Consider the following 20324-nt stretch of genomic DNA (forward strand, 5'->3'; position numbering starts at 1 on the left):
GCTTTAAATTAGCGCAAAATACCCACATTTCAAATATTGTTATTCTAGGCTTCACTGAAGTCACGCTTTTCAGTTTGATCTTCTTACAAACAGCAAAGAGCATTATTTAGAGTGTCCACAGAGGGCGCCCTCACTCCTCTCCGCAGCACCCGGAGAGCCAGATGGAAAATATTTATTACAGTATATACACAGAATCTGTAAACAGGTCAAAATATCATGCAGGTAAATAATTTAAAACTACACCGACCTCAACAGCAGTATTATATGATAGGTTATAAAGTCTTTCACAAAATGTCTTTGAGACCGTTTTCATAATGCAAAGACCTAACGTCAATACTGCAGATTTCAAAGTAAAAGCTTTAATATTATTAATGTTTTTTTATGCTTTTTTAGGAGGTCTCCATCAGTGTTGAGCTTCAGTCCGCCTCACCAGGCCTCCCACGCTCAAGACGCACAACCGTAGATGCCGATACTCAGACATTCATAGATTTCAGTCAGTCCAAATAAACAGAATTAAATCTTTCGGACAAGCTTCAACTTTACGAGACAGTTTGTAGTGTGTGCAGACGAGACAAAGTAGAAATCTGTGAAAACAGACAGTGCCTGTGCTTTGATTCAAGGCTGAACCACAGTGAAGAGATAAACAAGGTGTAGCAGAAGGGCAGCAGGGTTTGTTCGCTTCGACACACTTCTGCAGCTTCACTTTGAAGAGGCAGTGCAGCTGCATCATAGTGCGCCGCTACTCCAAATGTCTGTTCAGACATCATTAGTCCATGAGGAGCATCGTTTTTATCCTGACTGAGTCGTCCGTCTGCAATAGTAGCACTACAAATTCAAGTGTCTCTTTTTCATGGCCTTCAGGATTAATGTCCACATCTAAAATCCAAATGTTCCTGACATCCGAGTGCAGCAAGGCACTACTGGGTGGAACACCAGGCAGACATAGAAGAACTACATTTTACAAACATTTCGTCAAAAAACACTTCTAAAAATTATCCCCAGTGAGTCCGTAACTAAATCAGGTGACGGCACAAAAAGACATCAGGAGGTGATAAATCACTGAGGCAAAATATTTCCTTCACTTTACCATGCATACCTGCAAATCAGGAAGTGAAAAACTGGTCCTTCACTTGTCTCTCTGTGAGAATTCCATGTGATAACATATACTTCAGCATGTCAATTATCATAATCCCAATGAGCACAAGGCTGCCCAAATCAAGCAATAAGCAGTGAAGAGTTTGGTCAAAGCAGACTGTAAAAATCTCTTTTCACCATGCCTTTCCACTTGTATGCCTTAAAGGGGTCATATTGTGCACCCTTTTAGAAAGCTATCAGTAACAATGGGCCCTATCTTGACAGTCTGTTGCACTGTGTAAAGCGCACAGCACAAATGAAGACGTGTACAAGATGAAGCGTGAACACATAACTCCGGTGCTCTCTTCCCTTCACTGGTTAGATACAGGATTGATTTTAAGATTCTTTTTATTTGTTTTTATGTCTCTGAATGGGCTGACCTTATCAGATTGCACCAGCCCTCCGGAGCCCTTCGGTCGGTGAATCAGATGCTTCTGGACAGTCATCGATCCTTCTTAGAAACAAGAGGAGATCGAGCCTTTGCAGTTGCGGCTCACACTTTCTGGAATGTGCTACCTCACGGTGCGGACTGCTAACAGCCTTTTCAGTTTTAAAATGCTTCTCAAGTCTCACTTGTTCACCTTGGCCTTTATCTGAGTAAAATCACTTTTATTGTGTCTTTTACCTGTTTTATTCCACTATTATTGTTGTTTTTATTGTTTTTTATTATTTTTATTGTTGTACCTATTTTACTATAAAAGACTTTGGGAGGCCATTGGCTGTGTAAATGTGCTATAATAAAGCTGACATTGACAACTCCACTGTGCTGTATAGTATGCACATTATATAGTATGCATTATACATTATGCTGTAATTCATACACAAATGTGCATGCTGTGTATATCACAGTATCTAAAGTAAAAGTAACTGTTATGACATTTTTACTGAAGATTCATATCCTGATAGACAAGAATCCCTCTTTCACAATGAACAAATTTTCAAAAATTCATAACTGTCAAAAAAGATCTACGTTCTTTCATATTTTATTTCATTATGTAGGATGGTATCTTTTATCGATGGACAAAGTTTGATCTGGATCTGATCCAGATTACAGATTTTGTGGCCATTTAAATTTGACATTGAAAAACCTGTTTAATGTGTATTTTCCAACTTAATCAAAGGTGCCCAAATCACTCTCATATTTGACAGTGAGGTGCAGACTGGCACTCACTATCACCTGACAAAGTTTGATCCAGATCTGATCTGGATTGTGGATTTTGTGGTCATTTGAATTTAATATTGAAAAGCCCATTTGGTGTATATTTTGCATTATATCTCAACCAAACGTGCCTCAATCACTCTCACTTTTCAGTTATGGATTTACCTACAACACCAAAATTGGATGGAGGTTCCAAGTTTATGTCTGTCTACCTTCAGTTATCAGTCAGAAACCAAGTGCCAAAAAGCAATGGCAAACTGCATAGCAGAGATAACCAGTGTTCTGTGAAAATTATCTGAAAAAGAATTCAGAAACCAAAAGAGGTGGGGAAAAAACAAAACCCGACAACACAAAAAAAAAAAAAAAAAAAAGAATTCTGATTCAAGTACATGAACTAAATACATATTTGATCATCTAATTTAGCTTATGAAAAGCCACTTCTCACAAGACCTTGACCTTGCAAATTTTTCCAAGGTAACTGACCTTAGTTGTGAGTGGGACTGTGAATCTGCCTACGTATACATACTGGTACTGCAATAGACTGGTGGCCTGTCAAGGGTGTAACCTGCCTTTCGCCTAATGACCATGAAAATGAATTAAGCAAGACTGTGTTCTGGAAGTAGCAAGAATTAAACCAACCAGGTGCTAATCTGTTACTGGACTGGATTTTGGTGCTTTGCTATTGACATGGGGCACATGAGCAGATCATTTATCAGAACAGTACTCTTCCACCAGTGGCACTGTAGTTTGATATGCTAATATGCATCCTCGTGTGTAGAAACAGAGTGTATGGCAGTCATGAGGTATATCATAATACTGTGCTGTAACAAATGCAGAAAAACTGTGTCTTTAGATCAGGTTTTTGTTGGGATGTTGGCATAATCCATCTCTGCTGCTTCATGATACCAATTCACCAACACTGCACCTGACCACACCTCATGTTAAAACCATGCAAGTGCATTCACTATTTCAACAATGTGGGTGCTGGGCATAAAAAATAACAATTACATTGGTTGGACGCTAGCAATGACACTTGCACTATGCACTGATTTAGGCTACGTGCAAGACAGAGCCCCTAATGTTTCCGTATAGCGGCACTATTTCTAAATGTGCAGGCATAAAACTGAAGGACTTCATGGATGTTTAATATTACAGTGGCATGACAGCATTTTGGGGCAGCACGGTGGCTTAGTGGTTAGTACTCTTGCCTCACAGCAAGGTCATGGGATTGATTCCCACCTGTGGCCTTTCTGTGTGGAGTTTACATGTTCTCCCATGTCTGCGTGGGTTCCCTCCGGGTGCTCCGGCTTCTTCCCACATTCAGACATGCAGCTTAGGTGGACTGAAAACTTTAAATTGCCCGTATGTGTGTGTGTGGGTGTGAATGTGTTTGTTTGTCTATATGTGACCCTGCAACAGAATGGTGTGCTATCCAGGGTGTATCCCGCCTCATGCCCTATGACTGATGGGATAGGCTCCAGCCCCCCCGGGGCCTGTCTTGGATAAGCCTTGAAGATGAGTGTGTAAGTGATGATGGCATTTTCAACACCATCTAGTGGTGCACCATCAGACTGCAGTCCATCCACTACCCCACTACCCTTTTTCTGTAAAAGGATGTGGGTTGGCTCACCCTGGAAAATCTATATTTTTACAGATGTTGCACATTTATGAGCACTGCCCCGTGCTTCTAGGTGTACAGATGAGCCAGCAAGGTTTGTGCAGCTCACCACATGGTCTCATATTGTTTAGAATAAACATTAAAGTACTGGTATTTAGGTTACTAACCATGTGTACACTATCTTTCAAGTACTCCAACTCTGCAGACACAGCTGAAACTTTGTGAAAGCCAGACAATAGCAGCAAAGCTGACTAGCTCGTTTAATAGTATGAAAGTCTGAATAAGAGTAGAACAGTATAACTTCAGTTCAACATTCTCATCTATGGTGTGTCAGTCCCCGTTTCAGCTTTTTCATAAGGAAACGAGCGCACGCTGGGTAAAGGAGGGGCAAGGTTCACTTATTGATTTGATTACAATTACAATTGGAAATCTCAACACTAGAAGACACTGAGAACTCTGACATGCTGCTTTATACCCTAAACATATGCAACTGCAAAATGCTGCTATACAAAATTTGCACAATATGACCCATTTAAAAATACATATGGGATCTACTAATACAAAAGGTGACAAATTAAGATGAGAACTTAAGGTACTGCTGATAATTCAGAGAAAACTAGGCAACAGAAGATCATTACTTGTGCTTTTATTATGTCAGGCAGAAATAAGGTGAATGTTCTTGGTTCAATGCATTTGGCACGACGTATGTCAAACTTGGCACATGGGTGGCCCAAGAAGGAGAAGTGTTGCCATAACAACCATGAGTCAATGTGCATATTAATTTCCTTGTGGGCTCAAAACATGTAATTAAAAGGCATGGGTCAGCGCTCCAAAGGGTATCTGATATTGACAAAATATGCGTGATAAAATAGAAATGCTCTGCCAGCGTGAGATATCTCTTTAAAATTGACCAAAACAAGTCTCAGCAAGGGGTCAAAACACATCACATATTGGTAACACTGAAAGCTGTTCAGAAGCTACATTCCCCAAAGATCAGCACAGAAGTGCATAAATTCATATTTGACAAACAGTGAAAATACAAGATGCAATAAAGATCCCACATTTAAAGGAGCGAAACAGCACACATTGCAAATATTTGTGCTACAAGAAGACAGATAAATAGCACTGCATGTATGCCTGAAAGTCACCTGTTCCTATATCAGTGTTCACTGATATTTTAAAGAAAATAGCTCCAAATATCAAAGCATTAAATAATGTGTACTTTATCAATGTGTCATCTGAGAATTGACTCCTACTGCAATAACATTTTTTAAAACTAAATCACCAGAAACATGAAATGATTTTGGTCTATTCTCTCATTTAATTCTTTCTGACTTGTCTGGAAGCACTTCAGCATCACACCAAACATCCGTGGAAGCATTTCAACAGAATCAACATTTGCTGAGATGATGCTTGTCTGACAATAAAATGATGCTTCATCACGTGCAATGAAAAGTCAATAAAGTCTGCTGAAGGTCTAACACTCTTAGAATTTAAAAAACTGATCTTCTAGTCTATTTATCAAGAAAAAACAAGGAGAGAAGATCATATATACTTAAACTGCACATGAAATCTGGTTGGGTTATGATATGGCTGAAGGAAATCATTATAGATCATCTCATAATTAAGAAGATACTACAAGAATTAAATTACTAACACGATATTGGCAAAGTGTCTTCAAAGATATAGAATAAATGTGAGGTTAAGGCTCGGATCTGCTGATGTACAAACGGTAGACAGGTGCAGGAAATTAAAACAGCCAAATATCTAATAAATAGTTTCAAATTATGAATATAAAGTAAAAAGTATCTGTAATACCTTTTGAAGTAGCAACAAGCAGTGTACACAAATGGATGACTTGTTTGGTTTGAGCAGATTATGTTCATAATCTGCTGCTTTTATTTATTTTCCAGTAGCTTCATGCATGTGTGCAAACCAAAGTGCAACATCAGCACCAACACATCAGATTATTTAAAAAGTACAAATCCACAAACACGAGTATTAACTTTTGAAAATCCCTAAGGTGGCCGTCTGAGTATGGGTTGCAATTTTTGACTATAAAATATAGAGTGACATGGAAACTGTGTTAACAAATACAATATATTGTTCATTTGGTAAATTTGTAGTGAAACTGTTATTGAAAGTAAACACCTAGAAGCCAATCTGAGCACAACGGCCCTTCTTTTGAGTCCTTCAGCAAATCATCTGTTTGGTGAGCAATTATTACACACAGGATTAAATTTATACTTATTACAGATACAGACATATACTTGAAAACACGTAAGTGCTAGTGTGATGTCAGTGTCACGGCACTTTCACTTCGGCATGGAAACTGCTTGGTCATATTTGTTTGGGGTAACCACTAGTGAAAAAGCTTATTACCAGAGTCCTGTATCTTGTGTGTAATTTAATAATCTCTTGGATTAAATTTGTTTATGAGACATTACGTGTGGCAGAAATGTCCAATGAATATGAGCAGCATATGCCAACGAATGCTCTTTGGCAGTGTGTGTGCATAGAGGCATAATTCACGGCAAGCAGCTGTGTCTATGGCGTGAAGACGTTGAGTAAAGCTAATAAGAAGTGCTTAGAGGTCAACACCTCAGTGGTTATTTCATTGAATAGTTTTACTAAAACCATTACCTGTGACAAAGTACCTTCTACAAATGTAAGTGGAGTGTCATTCTTCCAGCTGGACTTTGCTGTGGTTTTGAACTACTTCCTTTGTTGTCGCAACTCATAGCAAACAAAACTTGGTTTAGCAGTACATCCAGGAACACAACGTTTGGGCTTGTTTAATACCTCTTGATAAGCAGTAAATATTTCATTTGCATAACACCAGCTCATATGATCCAGTCCATTACCAACTTAAATAAATATGGCGGCCATTCAAAACTGGCTTTGACTTAAAAAAAAAAGGCAATCTCATCTCATTTTAGTAACTTGTAGAACTGGAAACACCAACACCAATGCAGAGTCACGAACAGTGTTGGCGCTTACATTTGGACAAGAGAAATGCTAGCAAGGGCTAACTTTTTAATCAATGAAAAAGAAAACAAAGAACAGAAAAAGTAGTAGTACATCTGCCCTGCTGCTATATATATATATTTGCATCTATATCTATGAGTGAGTTTGGCGTAAGGCTCCTTACTTAAATGTGTTTATGATTTTCTATTGCTAAGGCTAGCATGCTAGCAGGGTTTACGAATGTTAGGGCTACCATGCTAGCAGCAACACATGAGGAGGCCAAAAGAAACTTAAGCCCCAGCCACTGGTTCTTGTGACCAATTTTAGCCTAGGGAGGGATCAGGTGTTTTGTTTGAAGACTGTTCACAAAAAAAGGTGTAAAGAAGACTTTAAGACATCATATCTGGCACTTATTCTTTTACTGAAGCACCGTAGGTATAGTTTTTAAAACATCTTGTTAGCATTAGTAAAGAATCTGGCAGAACACTAGCGATGGTAAAGCTAACTAATAATTTAATTTTACTTATAAAAAGTACCATATTTTCAAGACTACAAGTTTTTTGTTGTTGTTGTTTTTTTTGTTTGTTTGTTTTTGTTTTACTAGTTTGGGAGGACCTGCATCAAAAATACTGCATTATCAACAATCTTGAAAAGATGGCATCATCTACACACATGACAAACTGCTCATGCATACTGAATGAAGTACTGTGATTCACACTCAATCCCACAGAAGTGGGATTCCAACTATCAAAAAACAAAAACAAGCATACTGAGGATTGTGTTATTCAAATCTGCAATAATCACACATTTTGTCCATCTAACGCATTTGTCTTTATGAATATGCAATTTGGGGATTGTCCACCCAAATACATAAAACTGTGGGAGGAAACATGCAAATAGGTAGGCAAAAGGAAAAAAAAAATCATTCATTGTAAACGTCAAGCATAAATAAAGTGTTAAGGGTTTACTTCATGCTTGTTTCTTTAAGAATAAATGTCTCCATGCATATCAAGTGGGCCACAGCTCTGCATTATTCTGCAAAACATATATTTAAGTGTGACACCTGATCATTACTGAATGACATGTCACACTTTGTCCACAAAATACACAGATGCACATATTGGAGTATGTGTGGGACATCATGGCATTTCCTCATGTGCTGGCTATTAAAATTAAAAAAGAAAAAAAAACACCTCCTATTAAGATATTTAATTATTGTTCCATACATGATATTTAAGCAAACTGGTGAATAATTATGCTGCGTTCTGTCAGTAGAACACAGAGAACTATGAGCAGAATTGTCTGACTGCATGCCGTCTGTGTGTTTCACTGGCAGTGGTGTCGGTAACACAATGATGAAATTAACACTGAGCCAATGTGCAAAAATTTCAGACACACTTGTTATTTCACCCACATAATTAATACATTTTCAATATTCTGTGTTTACATTTACTATGGAATGGCAATAAATGTGTAAGCAAAGAGGCAAACAAACTAAGAGCAGGTGCACGTATAATTATTCTATTACAACATCAGCATATCAAACAGCAAGCACTTATTAGCTGCTGTTTTATCTGACTGCCAGTAGATCCGAGCCTAACCCAGGGGAGATGAAAGATGTCATTTAGGATTTATGCACATGCCAGAGATGAAAGAAAGGCAGAAGAAGCTGAAGAAAGAGAAGGATCGCTGTGGAGCACTGCACAGAATAACCCCGTCCACACTCTGACGTGTTCTCCTGTAATCAAAGTTAACAATAAATGCTTGTCACACTGCAAATGAATCATAACGAGACGGAGAATCTTTGTACAGGTTATTCTGGGAACTGTTTGATTAGACTGTTCAAAAGTGGATGTGGTCACAGAATTCTATTTATAATGGTGGAGATGACAAGCTGCTTTCACTACAGAGGTTAATGGCCCCTTCACACATAACACAAATTGGGTGGAAGACGGCAGACACCGGCCCAAAAAGAGCAACAAAAACCAAACTGGCGAACCGCGAAAATTCCACCTGCTGTCAAGAGGGACACACAGTCTGACAGGCATGAACGATCTTGCGGCGACGGTTTCGTGCACGCTCGTGTGCGCGTGCACGAACACAGTGCAAGCACGTGGAAAGTGTGACACAACACTGCGCTCCCACAGCAGCAGAGCAATTAGATGCTGGACATATGTACATAAATCAACGAAAATATGTAAGCACAAAATAATGCGAGAGCACAGATTCAGAACATTATAGGAACAATGAATGTACTGTTTAAATGTAACACAAACATGTTAGGAATCACCGTAAAAAACAAACAAACCCCCCCCCCCCCAAAAAAAAAACGCAATTTCTAATATTTAATTCCTGTTATAAAAAGTGGACAATACAAGTATCATCTTCCTGTTCCTCTGTGCATAGCCCATGGTCATGCACGTAAACAAAGTAATGAAATGACATGAATGAAGCCGTGTGCTCATATCATGCCCACATCACCTGGGGCAGCCAGGCTGGTGATGTGCGCGCTGATGCAGCCGCTGCTGACTGTGTTGCAAAGGCGATATGTGTATTTATGTAATTCCACGTCAGGACAGCATGCCGATGTACGCTCCTCACAGTGCAGTTTTGTGTGAGGTCATATTCTGCATGGCACGCTATGTGTTCCCCAGCTGTGACTTGCGAGGACACAGTGCTCAACAGCTGCTACTGCCACAGACACGCCCACCTCTGCAGACCAACTCAGCTCACAGAAAAGTCTCCCTCGCTGTTCCTTTGTTCTCTGAGTATTTATTTTATGTATTTTATATGGAAATATGTATGTAGTTATTGTTGTATTTATGTCGTCCCTCTCTCTGTTCTCTGTGTTTTTAATTTAACACGTTGTGTGCAGTCTGTATGTTCCAGCTGACAGTGAATCACTAGCCGGTGATCAGCTGACACACCCCCATGTGTCCACAGCACTATGAGCAAAGTGATCACACATGAATGAGTTCACAGCTTTCCCCTTATCGTATATATGTTTCTATTTATTTTACTAGTCTTTCTGTCTGTCATGTGGACTACAATTGGAGGTGGAAGGGACATTAACATGGCCAGCCGGCTGATAACAAAGTTCACATCGTGCTGTGCACGCTCAAATGTTGCTGGCCAGTCCTCATGTGATCTTGTCGTAATAATTAGCATGTTGTGAGTGCATGAGAACCCGCTCACATGTGTGCATTGCCATGTTGTTCATGGCACGTTATGTATTCTCCAGCTGAGTTGTGAGTAGGGCAGTCACAATTATTACCATATTCACCAATCGCGATTATTTTTCATATTCGCAAATATTTTTCATAATCGCGATTACCGTGAATTACTCATTTTATCCACAAAGTTGCATAAAACAACTCAGAATCTGACATCATCGTGCTTCAGCAGCCGCACGCAGCCTCGCTGCCTCTGTTTCCTCTCGTCTTGGTCGGATGGTTGACGAGGTTTGGATAATAACACGGAGTGTGAGGAGGTTCTGGTTCCAAAGCCACGTACCACGGCACCGCTGTGGATGCATTTGGGTTTTAAGTAGGGCTGCCACAACTAGTCAACTAGTCACGACTACGGTGACGATTGAAATCATTAACAACTAATTTAGTAGTTGACTAGTCATTTATTTTAAGTCTTTGTTTTTCCTCTCAATTCATAGTTTTAGGCAGCCGTCCTGCTATCATTTGGACGTTCAAATTTTGAATAAGATGGGCGATTAAAACAGTGGCCGTCTTATTCAAAGCCGTTTAAAATGGGTAGTTTACCAAAGGAGCTGTGTGTATGTGCGTGCGCGCGCGCGGAGTCAACTCGCTACGGACTGCGAGGGAGGGAGTGAGATTCCTGAACGGAGGCACGAGACGTTACGTTCTGCTGTGAACCATCAGTGCACTTAAGACAGCAAGCACGGAGCAGAGAGAGGATTTTAACCCGAGTGAACGTTTAAAAAAAAAAACCTTGGGGCTGCCTTTACTCTCTGTACTTTCTCTACACGTGTGGTTCTGACTGCACCGTCCTGTTCACACCATGTGCGCGTCGTATACTGAATTTATGAGATCACGAAATGAAATAAACGGTCAAATATCCTTAAAACATCCTTAAAAATGAGAATATATAAATGAACTGAGCAAAAACTACACACACACACAGGTTTTAAAAAAAACCCTGCTGTGGAGAAGCTGTGCAGAGGCACAGATCTTGAAAAGCTGAACTTTAACAGCTGTTTATTTTCCAAAGGTATGTATTTGTTCGATCTTCTGCTTAATGTAGTGTTTAAGCACAAAACATGACTGATGAGAAAAAAGGATGACTTCATCACACTAAAATGAGCTGGAGTCAGAATAAAAATACAAGCTGCTGATTTTTCAAAGTTATTATAAGCTGCAGCCATATGTTTTAATTATTTCAAAGTGAGTTGCCTCTTATTGTATTCTGATTTATTTATACAAAAAAAATATGGGGAGTGTAATCAGCCTGCATTGTTCTGTTAAGTTTATATCAGTTTTCCTGAACATGTCCAGGTGTTTTTCCTTCTTTATAAGAGTTTGGTGTTTGCGCCACAAAGTTTTAAAACACAATAAAAATGTTCACACTGTTCTTTATAGCAGTTCTGTAATTTCAGAAATTCAACAGAAACAACCACAAATCAGAAAAAGTTGGGACTGTATATAAAATGAAGATAAAAATAAAAATGTTGCACTATTCCCAGTTTCTCCACTAACAGAAGTCAAAAGTTGTTCCAGAGTTGTGTAATTATACTACGATAGTAGAATATAAAGAAGGGAAAAAAAGAAAAAAATTAGACAATATAATCGTCAATCGCAATTATTTGCCTCGTCTCCAGAAATTCCTAATCATGATAGTCCTAGTTGTGAGTACACACCGGTCAGCTGTTCCAGCTGGACATCACAGCCTTCCAGATGTGCACTGCGCTGTACAGTGATCGCAATCCGGCCACCTCAGCCGCACCTGACAATGTTGGATCATCGTGTGGGGGGATGAGAGGACAACACATTCATACGCAATTTGTGTTGCGGGGGGGGGGGCACACTTGCATGTCATTTATGTTGCTTGGTAACGGCACACTCATGGAGCATTTAGAAAATGTGGGGCCATTCACACAGCCAACTAGAATGTGGCTGCCTGCACTCTACTCTTGTGCCGGCTGCGCAAATAGCCTCACCTTTTCTATGTGCCCTGTGAGTGGTGTTGGATGTTCATGGGTGGCACCTGGACTTTGGTCGACACCAGCCGAGAGTGGGTCAAATGGCCATTCGTCTGTGATTCACCGACATTTGGCCGCTGGTGTGAAGGCTGCCTAGACTGAGACATTCAGCCACAGTTCGACATGGCTGATGATTTCGTGCAGCTCCTCGGCCGTGACACGATATGTCCAACCTGCGTTCGACATGCCATGCAAATGCTGCAAACACGAGCAGATTGGGAGTGCAACCTCATCTTGCCCACCGTTCGAATGGGTTTCCACCGTTAGCAGCATGTGAATGTAGAGTGTATGTGCTGTGCCTGAATGGTTGTGGCAACTGCTGTACGAGGCATTCGAGGCGGCTCCGAATTTTCACGAGTGACATACGATTCCTCCTTCGTGCGACAGTCGGCTTCAATCGTGTTATGTGTGAAGGTGCCCTAAAGAATGTAAACTTGACAGACATATTGTGAGGGGCCCACCTCACAATTGTGGACACAAGTTTACACACACAGTGGCTAAAAACATTTAAGCTCATTTTATTTCAGCTGCACACATTAAATATATCCAAACAATATATGTGTTTAGTCAAGTATAATGTCTACCTTATTTCCATCTATTTTTAAAAAAACGTTATAAGATTTCAGTTTTTTTATCACTCTTTAAACAGCACTGAAGGTTCCAGAAGAATCTACAAATTGATTAAATTAATTTTAAAAGCTTTTGAATGACTTACTGCCATAATTTGGCCTTAATTGGTGAACCTTTGGCTGTATTTAAGAGAAAACAAATTTAAGAATTAAGCCAAAGCTTCCAGAGTGCAATTTTGGATCTTCATCTTCATCTTCTCTTGGATTTGTGATGCTACAATTACAATTAGAGAAAACTATAAGAAGAATAGACTTGATATCATTGAGGAAGGAGGCACAAATTAACACCCACAAATCAACACATTTTTGTTCCATATATCAAACAGAACCTCAGGATCACAACTAAGGAACAGATGCAGGGGTTCAAGGCATCAGATAGAAATGTGACATCAACTACATCTAAGAAAGCTCCATCACTCTGTCACTATATGGTCTGAAACATTTTCGAGTAAGAAAGCCAGAAAAAGTAAAAGCTTGCCATTTGTCCTGGTGATCAGCTGCAAACTTCTGTCTAGCTTTTTATAATGTCGATTTTCAATTAATAGCTTTGAATTTTGAAAAATTCTCTACAGATTTTTCTGAAACATGGCTTATTTAGGAGTTAAAATTAAATTCCTCTTTACGAGTCACATAGATGGAATTGTATAAAAATAACAGGTATTTTTTCCTCTCGGTCATAAAAAGAAGGTGCTCAAGAAGGTCACATTTCTACCAGAGTTAAACCCCTTCAATGTTGCCACACCTGCAACAAATCTGTCCATTTTTTCATGACTAATGAAAACCCAGATCAATATTTTGAACAAGCAAATCACTGTCATGGATTTGCATTTCTATTAACCAGTTTGTTTTCCTTGACTTGTGCAACACTCTGCCACAAAATGTACCTTTGTCCAAGCATGGTAGACCCCTCCCAAAAGAGCAGACGGGTTTACTTATCATGTCACCTGCATGTTATCTCTATCATGATTTGAATCAGATGATCAAACATTATTCTCCTTCACCCTGCTGTTGGACCAGCAACCTCAAAATTTGCAAGTTTTCTGATTTGCAAAACGGAAATAATTTTTGCCATCTGAAATCTGAACATGACTGACTTTATATGACGGCATGTGTTGCCTTGTTAGTTTCCATAAATTGGATTAATTCAATTACGCTTCACATTGCTAGACAGTTTGTGAGGCATATAGGTAATGTTGAAACATCTATGTACAATAAACCTGTTCTGATACTGCATATATTAATATAACAATAGTAAGCAGTAAACCTACACAAAAAGTAAGAACAAGAACAACACACATGTACTTACTAAGGCACTGTAGTCAAAGCAGTTCTTTGGGCCTTTACGATACCGTGCGTTACTCAGAACTTCACAGGGGTTTTCCTCCTGAACTATTTGATTTTAGTTAAAAGAGAATACATGAACTTATATGCCAACTAAGATGGATGAGTGGTGCACCTTTAGCACAAACAGTGTGCACGGGAACACTAAAAGGATACATTCTGTCCTGACCTGGGTCAGTCTCTCTGTCTCACAGGAGCTGCAGGGCAGCGTCTCAGCAACTACAAACAGAAGGTTGGTGTTTTCAATCCGCATCGCATGGAACAGCCTGGGGGGCAAACAGAGAATATTGAGGTGTATATATATACACACACACACTCATAGCTGACACACACAGTGCTGACGCTGCATAAAATTGCACCGTGAGCAGTTTCCACAGTCCTGCAGCACATTGTAGGAGTTTGTGGTGTTTGTAAAGTAGAACTGGCTTTGGATGGTGACACAACTGCTTCCCTTTGTCTCAAAACCTTCTACCAGAGTATCACCTGCAACACAAAAACACTTAGATTTAGTTATTTTACAAAACATTATTTTAACATGTTTATATTTTTGCAAGGGCAAATTTGATGAAACTAATAATCTGGGTTTCGTGACCAGAATTTGACCAGACCAAAAGATTTTGCTTCCACCTTCCAGTTGGAAGGCCAAAACAGATTTGGAACAGCTGATGATATTTCAGCCAAAAATAAAATGAGGCCAAAACAGATTTGGAACAAAAATAAAATGGTATCAAATCCAAAAATATGGTTGCCATTTGAAAGACAGAACTGTGGTGAAGTTATGGTGGGATGTGTGTTATTCCACCTCAATGCATGAAAAACAACTATGAACCAATCGGTTCATAGTTCCACTCCAAATTACTGTATCCCTGGTTCTCAAGACCAGGCACCTAAGTGGTCCTACTCTACTCTTTTCTACTCTTCTATTTTACTCTTCCTTTTTAGATATTTAGATATACCTTCGTATACTGGCACAGTTCCATCTTAGAATTGGAATATAATATATAAGATTTACCTTACTGAATTTTCATGACATGACACATGAGTCCCTCCTGAAGGAACGTGCTAAGATTCAGAACACTTCCACTGGAAAAGCATTCCAACACTAACATATGCAAAGAAAACATATAAACCAACCAACCTTGGTAAAACCAGCTGCTGGAGGCAATTCCATAAAGTATCTGCTGGATTACAGACCTGAGGAAACAATCAGATCATTAAAAAGAATAAAGTACATTCTGGAAACATCCTGGAAACAATTATGAGTGAAGGCACATCACCTCTGCAGCAACATCGACTGAAAATATTCAAACTAGCAAAGTAGCGAAAAAAAAAATAGCCTTTTGATTTCAGGATAGGCCACCATTATAAAATGGTTTTAAGGTCACTACAGATTCTTTAAATGGCGTAAAGTCTCACCATGCCACTGTGGACGTCCACCACGCCAAGCTGAGGAGGTCAGCAACAGAAGGCTGTATATGACACATGAAGAAGAGTCACAGTAAAGAAAATTAGATATTACAAGATTCTATTATCTTAAATGCAAAACTGTCCAAACCGAGTGAAGCTGACCAGAGCATCAGAACTTACCACAAAGATGCCTCTGGGTGCGGCACCAGTGTGGCTGCTGCTGACTGGTTCACATGCAGACTGGTAGTGGAAAGTTTGGCGACGGGTGTAGATAGAGTTGTTGTAGAGTGCATGCATCAGGAAAGGGTCAACATCACCAAAAAACAGACCCACCTGTTAAAAAAAAAACAAGTGGAAGCAACAGCCCTACTGTCAGGGAATCCAAGGGTGTCAGTGAACACATCATTTGTTGGATTCTGAAGAGTATAAATGAATCTCAAATTCTGCTGAATTCAGTGAAGCTGAGGTCAACACTTTTTGATGAAATGAATGACAAGAAATTTGCTGCCACTCAGCATTATATATAAAATACAAAACACACAATACTCATGTATCAACTAAATATAAACTAATAAAACAATGCTGATCCGTACTTTCACACAAGAGATTTATTTCTCTGCAAAAAAATGTCTTTACATTTTAGCAGATTTACAGTGGTGCGCAAGAGTTACAGGCACCATCGTCCAGCCATCCATCTTCTATACCCCTTACTCAGTGGTAGGCACAGATAACCAAAAAACAAACTTCGATAACAGATAATCAGATAACTGAAAAGTTATCTTTTATAAAGATAAAACGATAAACCACCCAAAAATGTATCGGAAATTACAGATAACCAATAAATTCCAGTATTGTCTCTGGTACATTTGCAACTACTAACAAGCTGAATTTGAGTTTTAACACCACAATCGCTTCTGGTGGCATCAAAAGCGACATGTTGTGTGGGCCGCCCGAAGAGGAGGTACTGCTGGCCAACGCCAGAGGGCGCCCTGCCTGTTGTCAGGTTTCAGGCACTAGAGGGCGCAGTTGCCACCCAGGAGCCAGGACTGACAGCTGTCAGCAATTATCATCAGCATCACCATAAGAGCCTGGAGGAGACACCACATCTCTGCCGAGATGTCAGCTTACCTCACAGGTAACCTCTCAGCCGTTCTGTGCCGTTCGCACATTATTTGCTACTGAGTTTGCAGTCGTAACCTTTGTATGCTCGCAGCCTGGAGCTGGGTTTTGTGGAAGTTGGAGGGAGTTGGCGTTTCCTACTCCTCACTTTACTGAAACATTAAGTATACTATTGGTACTGCACGTTCTCAGCATTCCTGTTTCTGGGAGTGGTGGATTATTCCCTCAGGAAGGAATTGTGACTTTTTGCTGACTGCTTACTGGGTGTCCACACACCCACTATTAACCTGTTTTTGTTCCTGCCAGCAGTGCCGGATCTGACAGCTGGAAGCAGAGGCCACCTGGGGACTCAGGACTTGGCGGCTTCGGCATACTGCAGGTCTCCATTGGCGGTGGAACCTTGTGGGCCCCGGCTCTTCTCTGGATAGGCGTCTCCTACCCTCGGGCCTGCCCACACGTCACCAGTTGTATTTTGTGAATGACTGTCTAAAAGCAGTATTCGACCTGTTGTGCACATTTGCCGCAATAAATTGTATTTATTGGTTTATCTATTGACCGTTCATTTACGCCCCCTGTTGTGGGTCCGTGCATTACACTTTCCTCAACACAACAGACACAAACAATGAGCCCGCAATTCTGTCTTTGAACATCTTGTCCCCTGCTGGAAGCTCTTGTTTACTACATGGCTTCCAGCACAGAAGCAAGCTGAGAGGAGCCACAGGTGAAGGTCTTGGAAAATAAAGCAATGCTGAGCTATGGTTTGGTGCATAAATAAAATGAATACTGATAGAATAACTCAATGTCAATTCTGTCATTTGTACAAAGTTAAAATATAACATATATCTTTTAATGTTGAATAATGCACTAATTCTGAAGTTTTGTAACAAACACAGACAGATCACAAAGGATTCTGGATAAAATGTGCCTCTTCTGCTAAACACTGATTGGTTGAGTCACTCATTATGTAAACCAACATGTTAATGTGACGTGTGTCATGTGTTGGTGTTTACAGATAAATGTGCTTTTGTAAATTATTCCATTTTTTTATGTGTAAAAACAGGCATTTTTACGGCCCTGGAAGTGTCATCACAAAATGTTTTGCATGTGGAGAGAATGTGCGCTCATTTTATTATATTGTGCGCACATTTTATTATATTGTGCACACGTTTTATTATATTGTGCACGTTTTATGATATTGTGCGCATGTTTTAAGCATCGTTTCAGTAAAACAAGGGCATGATCTACTTAAATGTGGCCACAATTTGTAAAACGTGCACTCAATATTGTCTTGACACATAAATGTTGGCTATTAGCCAACAAACCAGGAGACAGTATAATACATTTCCCCATTAGAAATGGATCTGGTCAGAGTGTATCATCTTGGTTTGGGCGCACAAAGACATATAGAGAACTCCAGCTGCCCAGCATGACATCATCTGGAGTTTAAGCACATTAAAAAGGATGCTGAGGGCGAAGCGTCTTCCCGTCATGAGGATGACAATTTAGGTCATATTATGAAGTTCATTTTGAACGAAAGGAAAACATGCAAACGTTTTATTCATTCGAGGGTTTTATTAATTTGAGAGCATGTTTTATTAATTCGTGGGCTCAATTAAAGGAAAACGTGCGCACAAATTATCATGGCCAGAAAAAAATATCACTTTAAGTGACCTCTCCCGGGTTCCGTACTCCCAACGAGAGTTTTTGTAAATTAAGTTTGGAAAAAAAGCTTCTTTTTACGTTTTGCTTCTGGAAACACGGGTCCGACGTGTGGTTTTTGAACGTATAATGTGTGTGAGAATGTGTGAGAACATAAATCGTGCGCTCTGAACTTTTACACTGTGCAGTTCAGTGGTACAGTTTGAGCCGAGTACAGTGATTGAAAATATATCAGCCCAGCTTCAGGGCCAATACTGCCATGAACACTACTGGCCAGTAGATGGCAGCAGAGACCTCGAAAACTTGCCAAAACAAAATTCCAGATAATCCGTGTCTGCTACATTTAAGATGCGTGGAATTTAATAAACGCAGACACAATAACAACGTCTATAAACCCAGAGAATATATTTACGAGAGTTTTAGGCACTAGAGGCTAATGCTGTTGTCCGCAGAGCCCGATCGGAGTGTTTCAAATGTATTTCTCATGTCGTGGACGTACTGAGATTACCCTATTCAACCCATAATGCACTGCTGGGCACAGGATATATCCACACCTTAAAAACCTTAAAAATTAGTGCATTACTTTAAAACTAAAACATATAGCTGATATTTTCACTTTATAAAACTTCAGACATGACATTCATTTAAATAACTTGTCCGAAATTAGTTTGGTTAAAGTTGAACCATAAGTTAAAAATGTATGCCTCTGGATGACTTGGGTGATACTGCCCTTGTATTAGTATGGGGTTAAAAGAAATGTGTTTTTTTGGGGGGGGGGGACCAGTTCTCCTTTGTCTGCAGAGGATAGAGCGGCTTCTCCTTGAAGCAGCTCTCGTCTGTTTGCAGAGAATAGAACTACACATCAGCTACGAAACATTTAACAGGTAGGTGCTCAACTGATTTTAAATTTTATAAATGTTTGTAGCTGTTCAGCTTTATTTACCACGTTATCGGTCTAAAAATTATCGGACAAAAATTTATCGCAAGATAATTAGTCTGATAATGGTTTTTAAAGTTATCTAAAAAGATAATCCAATAATGAAAACATCAGCTTTGATAATTATCGGTTATCGGATTATCTGAACTGTGCCCACCACTGCCCTTACTCCATTTAAGGGTCACGGGGGGAGCCAATCCCAGCAGTCATGGGACATGAAGCAGGGTACACTCTGGACAGGATGCCAGTCTTTCGCAAGGCCACATATAGACAAACACACATTCACACCCACACACACACCTACAGACAATTTAAAGTATCCAGTTCCCCTAACCTGCATGTCTTTGGATTTGGGAGGAATGTTATGTGTCGGACGCAGCCCGGAGAACCGACCAGCGTTTGAAGGACCCAGTATGAAATAAGCAGAGCACGGTACAAAGGCTAACTGAATTTAATACATAACAGTGATAATATAATAACAAAAAGGTGCGGCCTGGCGTGGTGCGCTCCCAGCAGCGCTAACGGTCCGGAGCCAGAAGCTGTTTCGGACCCAAGGACCCCGCCGACACCCCCCAGGTGGCCGCAACAACCGAGTCTGTGAAAGAAGGAACCATTATGTGAGTCCACACTCTACACACAGAACACTTAAAGGTGTACAAACAGCAAACACTTCCTGGCTTGATTACTGATCAGCTTCCCAACCTGCAGGCATGGAACATCCAGTTCACAAAACTCCACTGCAGTGGAAGCTGATACATGACTAACAAACAGCTCAATACAATAAGGTGTGAGGGACACCACATTTACTGACTGTATAACTGTTAGTCACAAAATCTAACGTACCTCAGGAAGTGTGCTGACGAGCGTGAGACCTCACCCCCTCCTCTTTCACAGACTGTGCATCAAACCTGGACGTTCTCAGCATCCGCTGCTGATGAGATGGCTCCCGAGACGACGATCTCACCCGTCTGGTCACAAGGTCGAGTCTCTGGCAAATACACACTGTGCACTCCAGTCTTAAATGCCAACATGTTCCAATCCATCCAGATGCACCACAGCTGTGAGTCCTGACGAGTCGCAGGTGATCAGGGTGAGGTCCTGACAGCCTCAGCAACACAGCCACT

At 40.2% G+C, this 20324-nt stretch overlaps 1 protein-coding gene across 3 annotated transcripts in view; it reads right to left on the reverse strand.

The window, feature by feature from the left end:
• Positions 1 to 8440: 8440 nt before the first annotated feature.
• The window catches only part of LOC117506832 (voltage-dependent calcium channel subunit alpha-2/delta-2-like), a 151069-nt gene continuing 139185 nt past the window's right edge, over positions 8441 to 20324 (reverse strand). For all 3 annotated transcript variants that reach the window (XM_034166462.1, XM_034166461.1, XM_034166463.1), the window contains exons 32-38: positions 15666 to 15818; positions 15495 to 15547; positions 15217 to 15272; positions 14438 to 14561; positions 14235 to 14344; positions 14044 to 14126; positions 8441 to 8616 (exon numbers count right to left, since the gene is read on the reverse strand). In XM_034166462.1, coding sequence (XP_034022353.1) covers positions 8503 to 8616; positions 14044 to 14126; positions 14235 to 14344; positions 14438 to 14561; positions 15217 to 15272; positions 15495 to 15547; positions 15666 to 15818 — 693 coding nt within the window. In that variant the 3' untranslated portion in view covers positions 8441 to 8502. The remainder of the gene's footprint in view (positions 8617 to 14043; positions 14127 to 14234; positions 14345 to 14437; positions 14562 to 15216; positions 15273 to 15494; positions 15548 to 15665; positions 15819 to 20324) is intronic.

This window comes from Thalassophryne amazonica, chromosome 3 (assembly GCF_902500255.1).
Source record: "Thalassophryne amazonica chromosome 3, fThaAma1.1, whole genome shotgun sequence".
NCBI classification, from domain to species: domain Eukaryota; kingdom Metazoa; phylum Chordata; class Actinopteri; order Batrachoidiformes; family Batrachoididae; genus Thalassophryne; species Thalassophryne amazonica.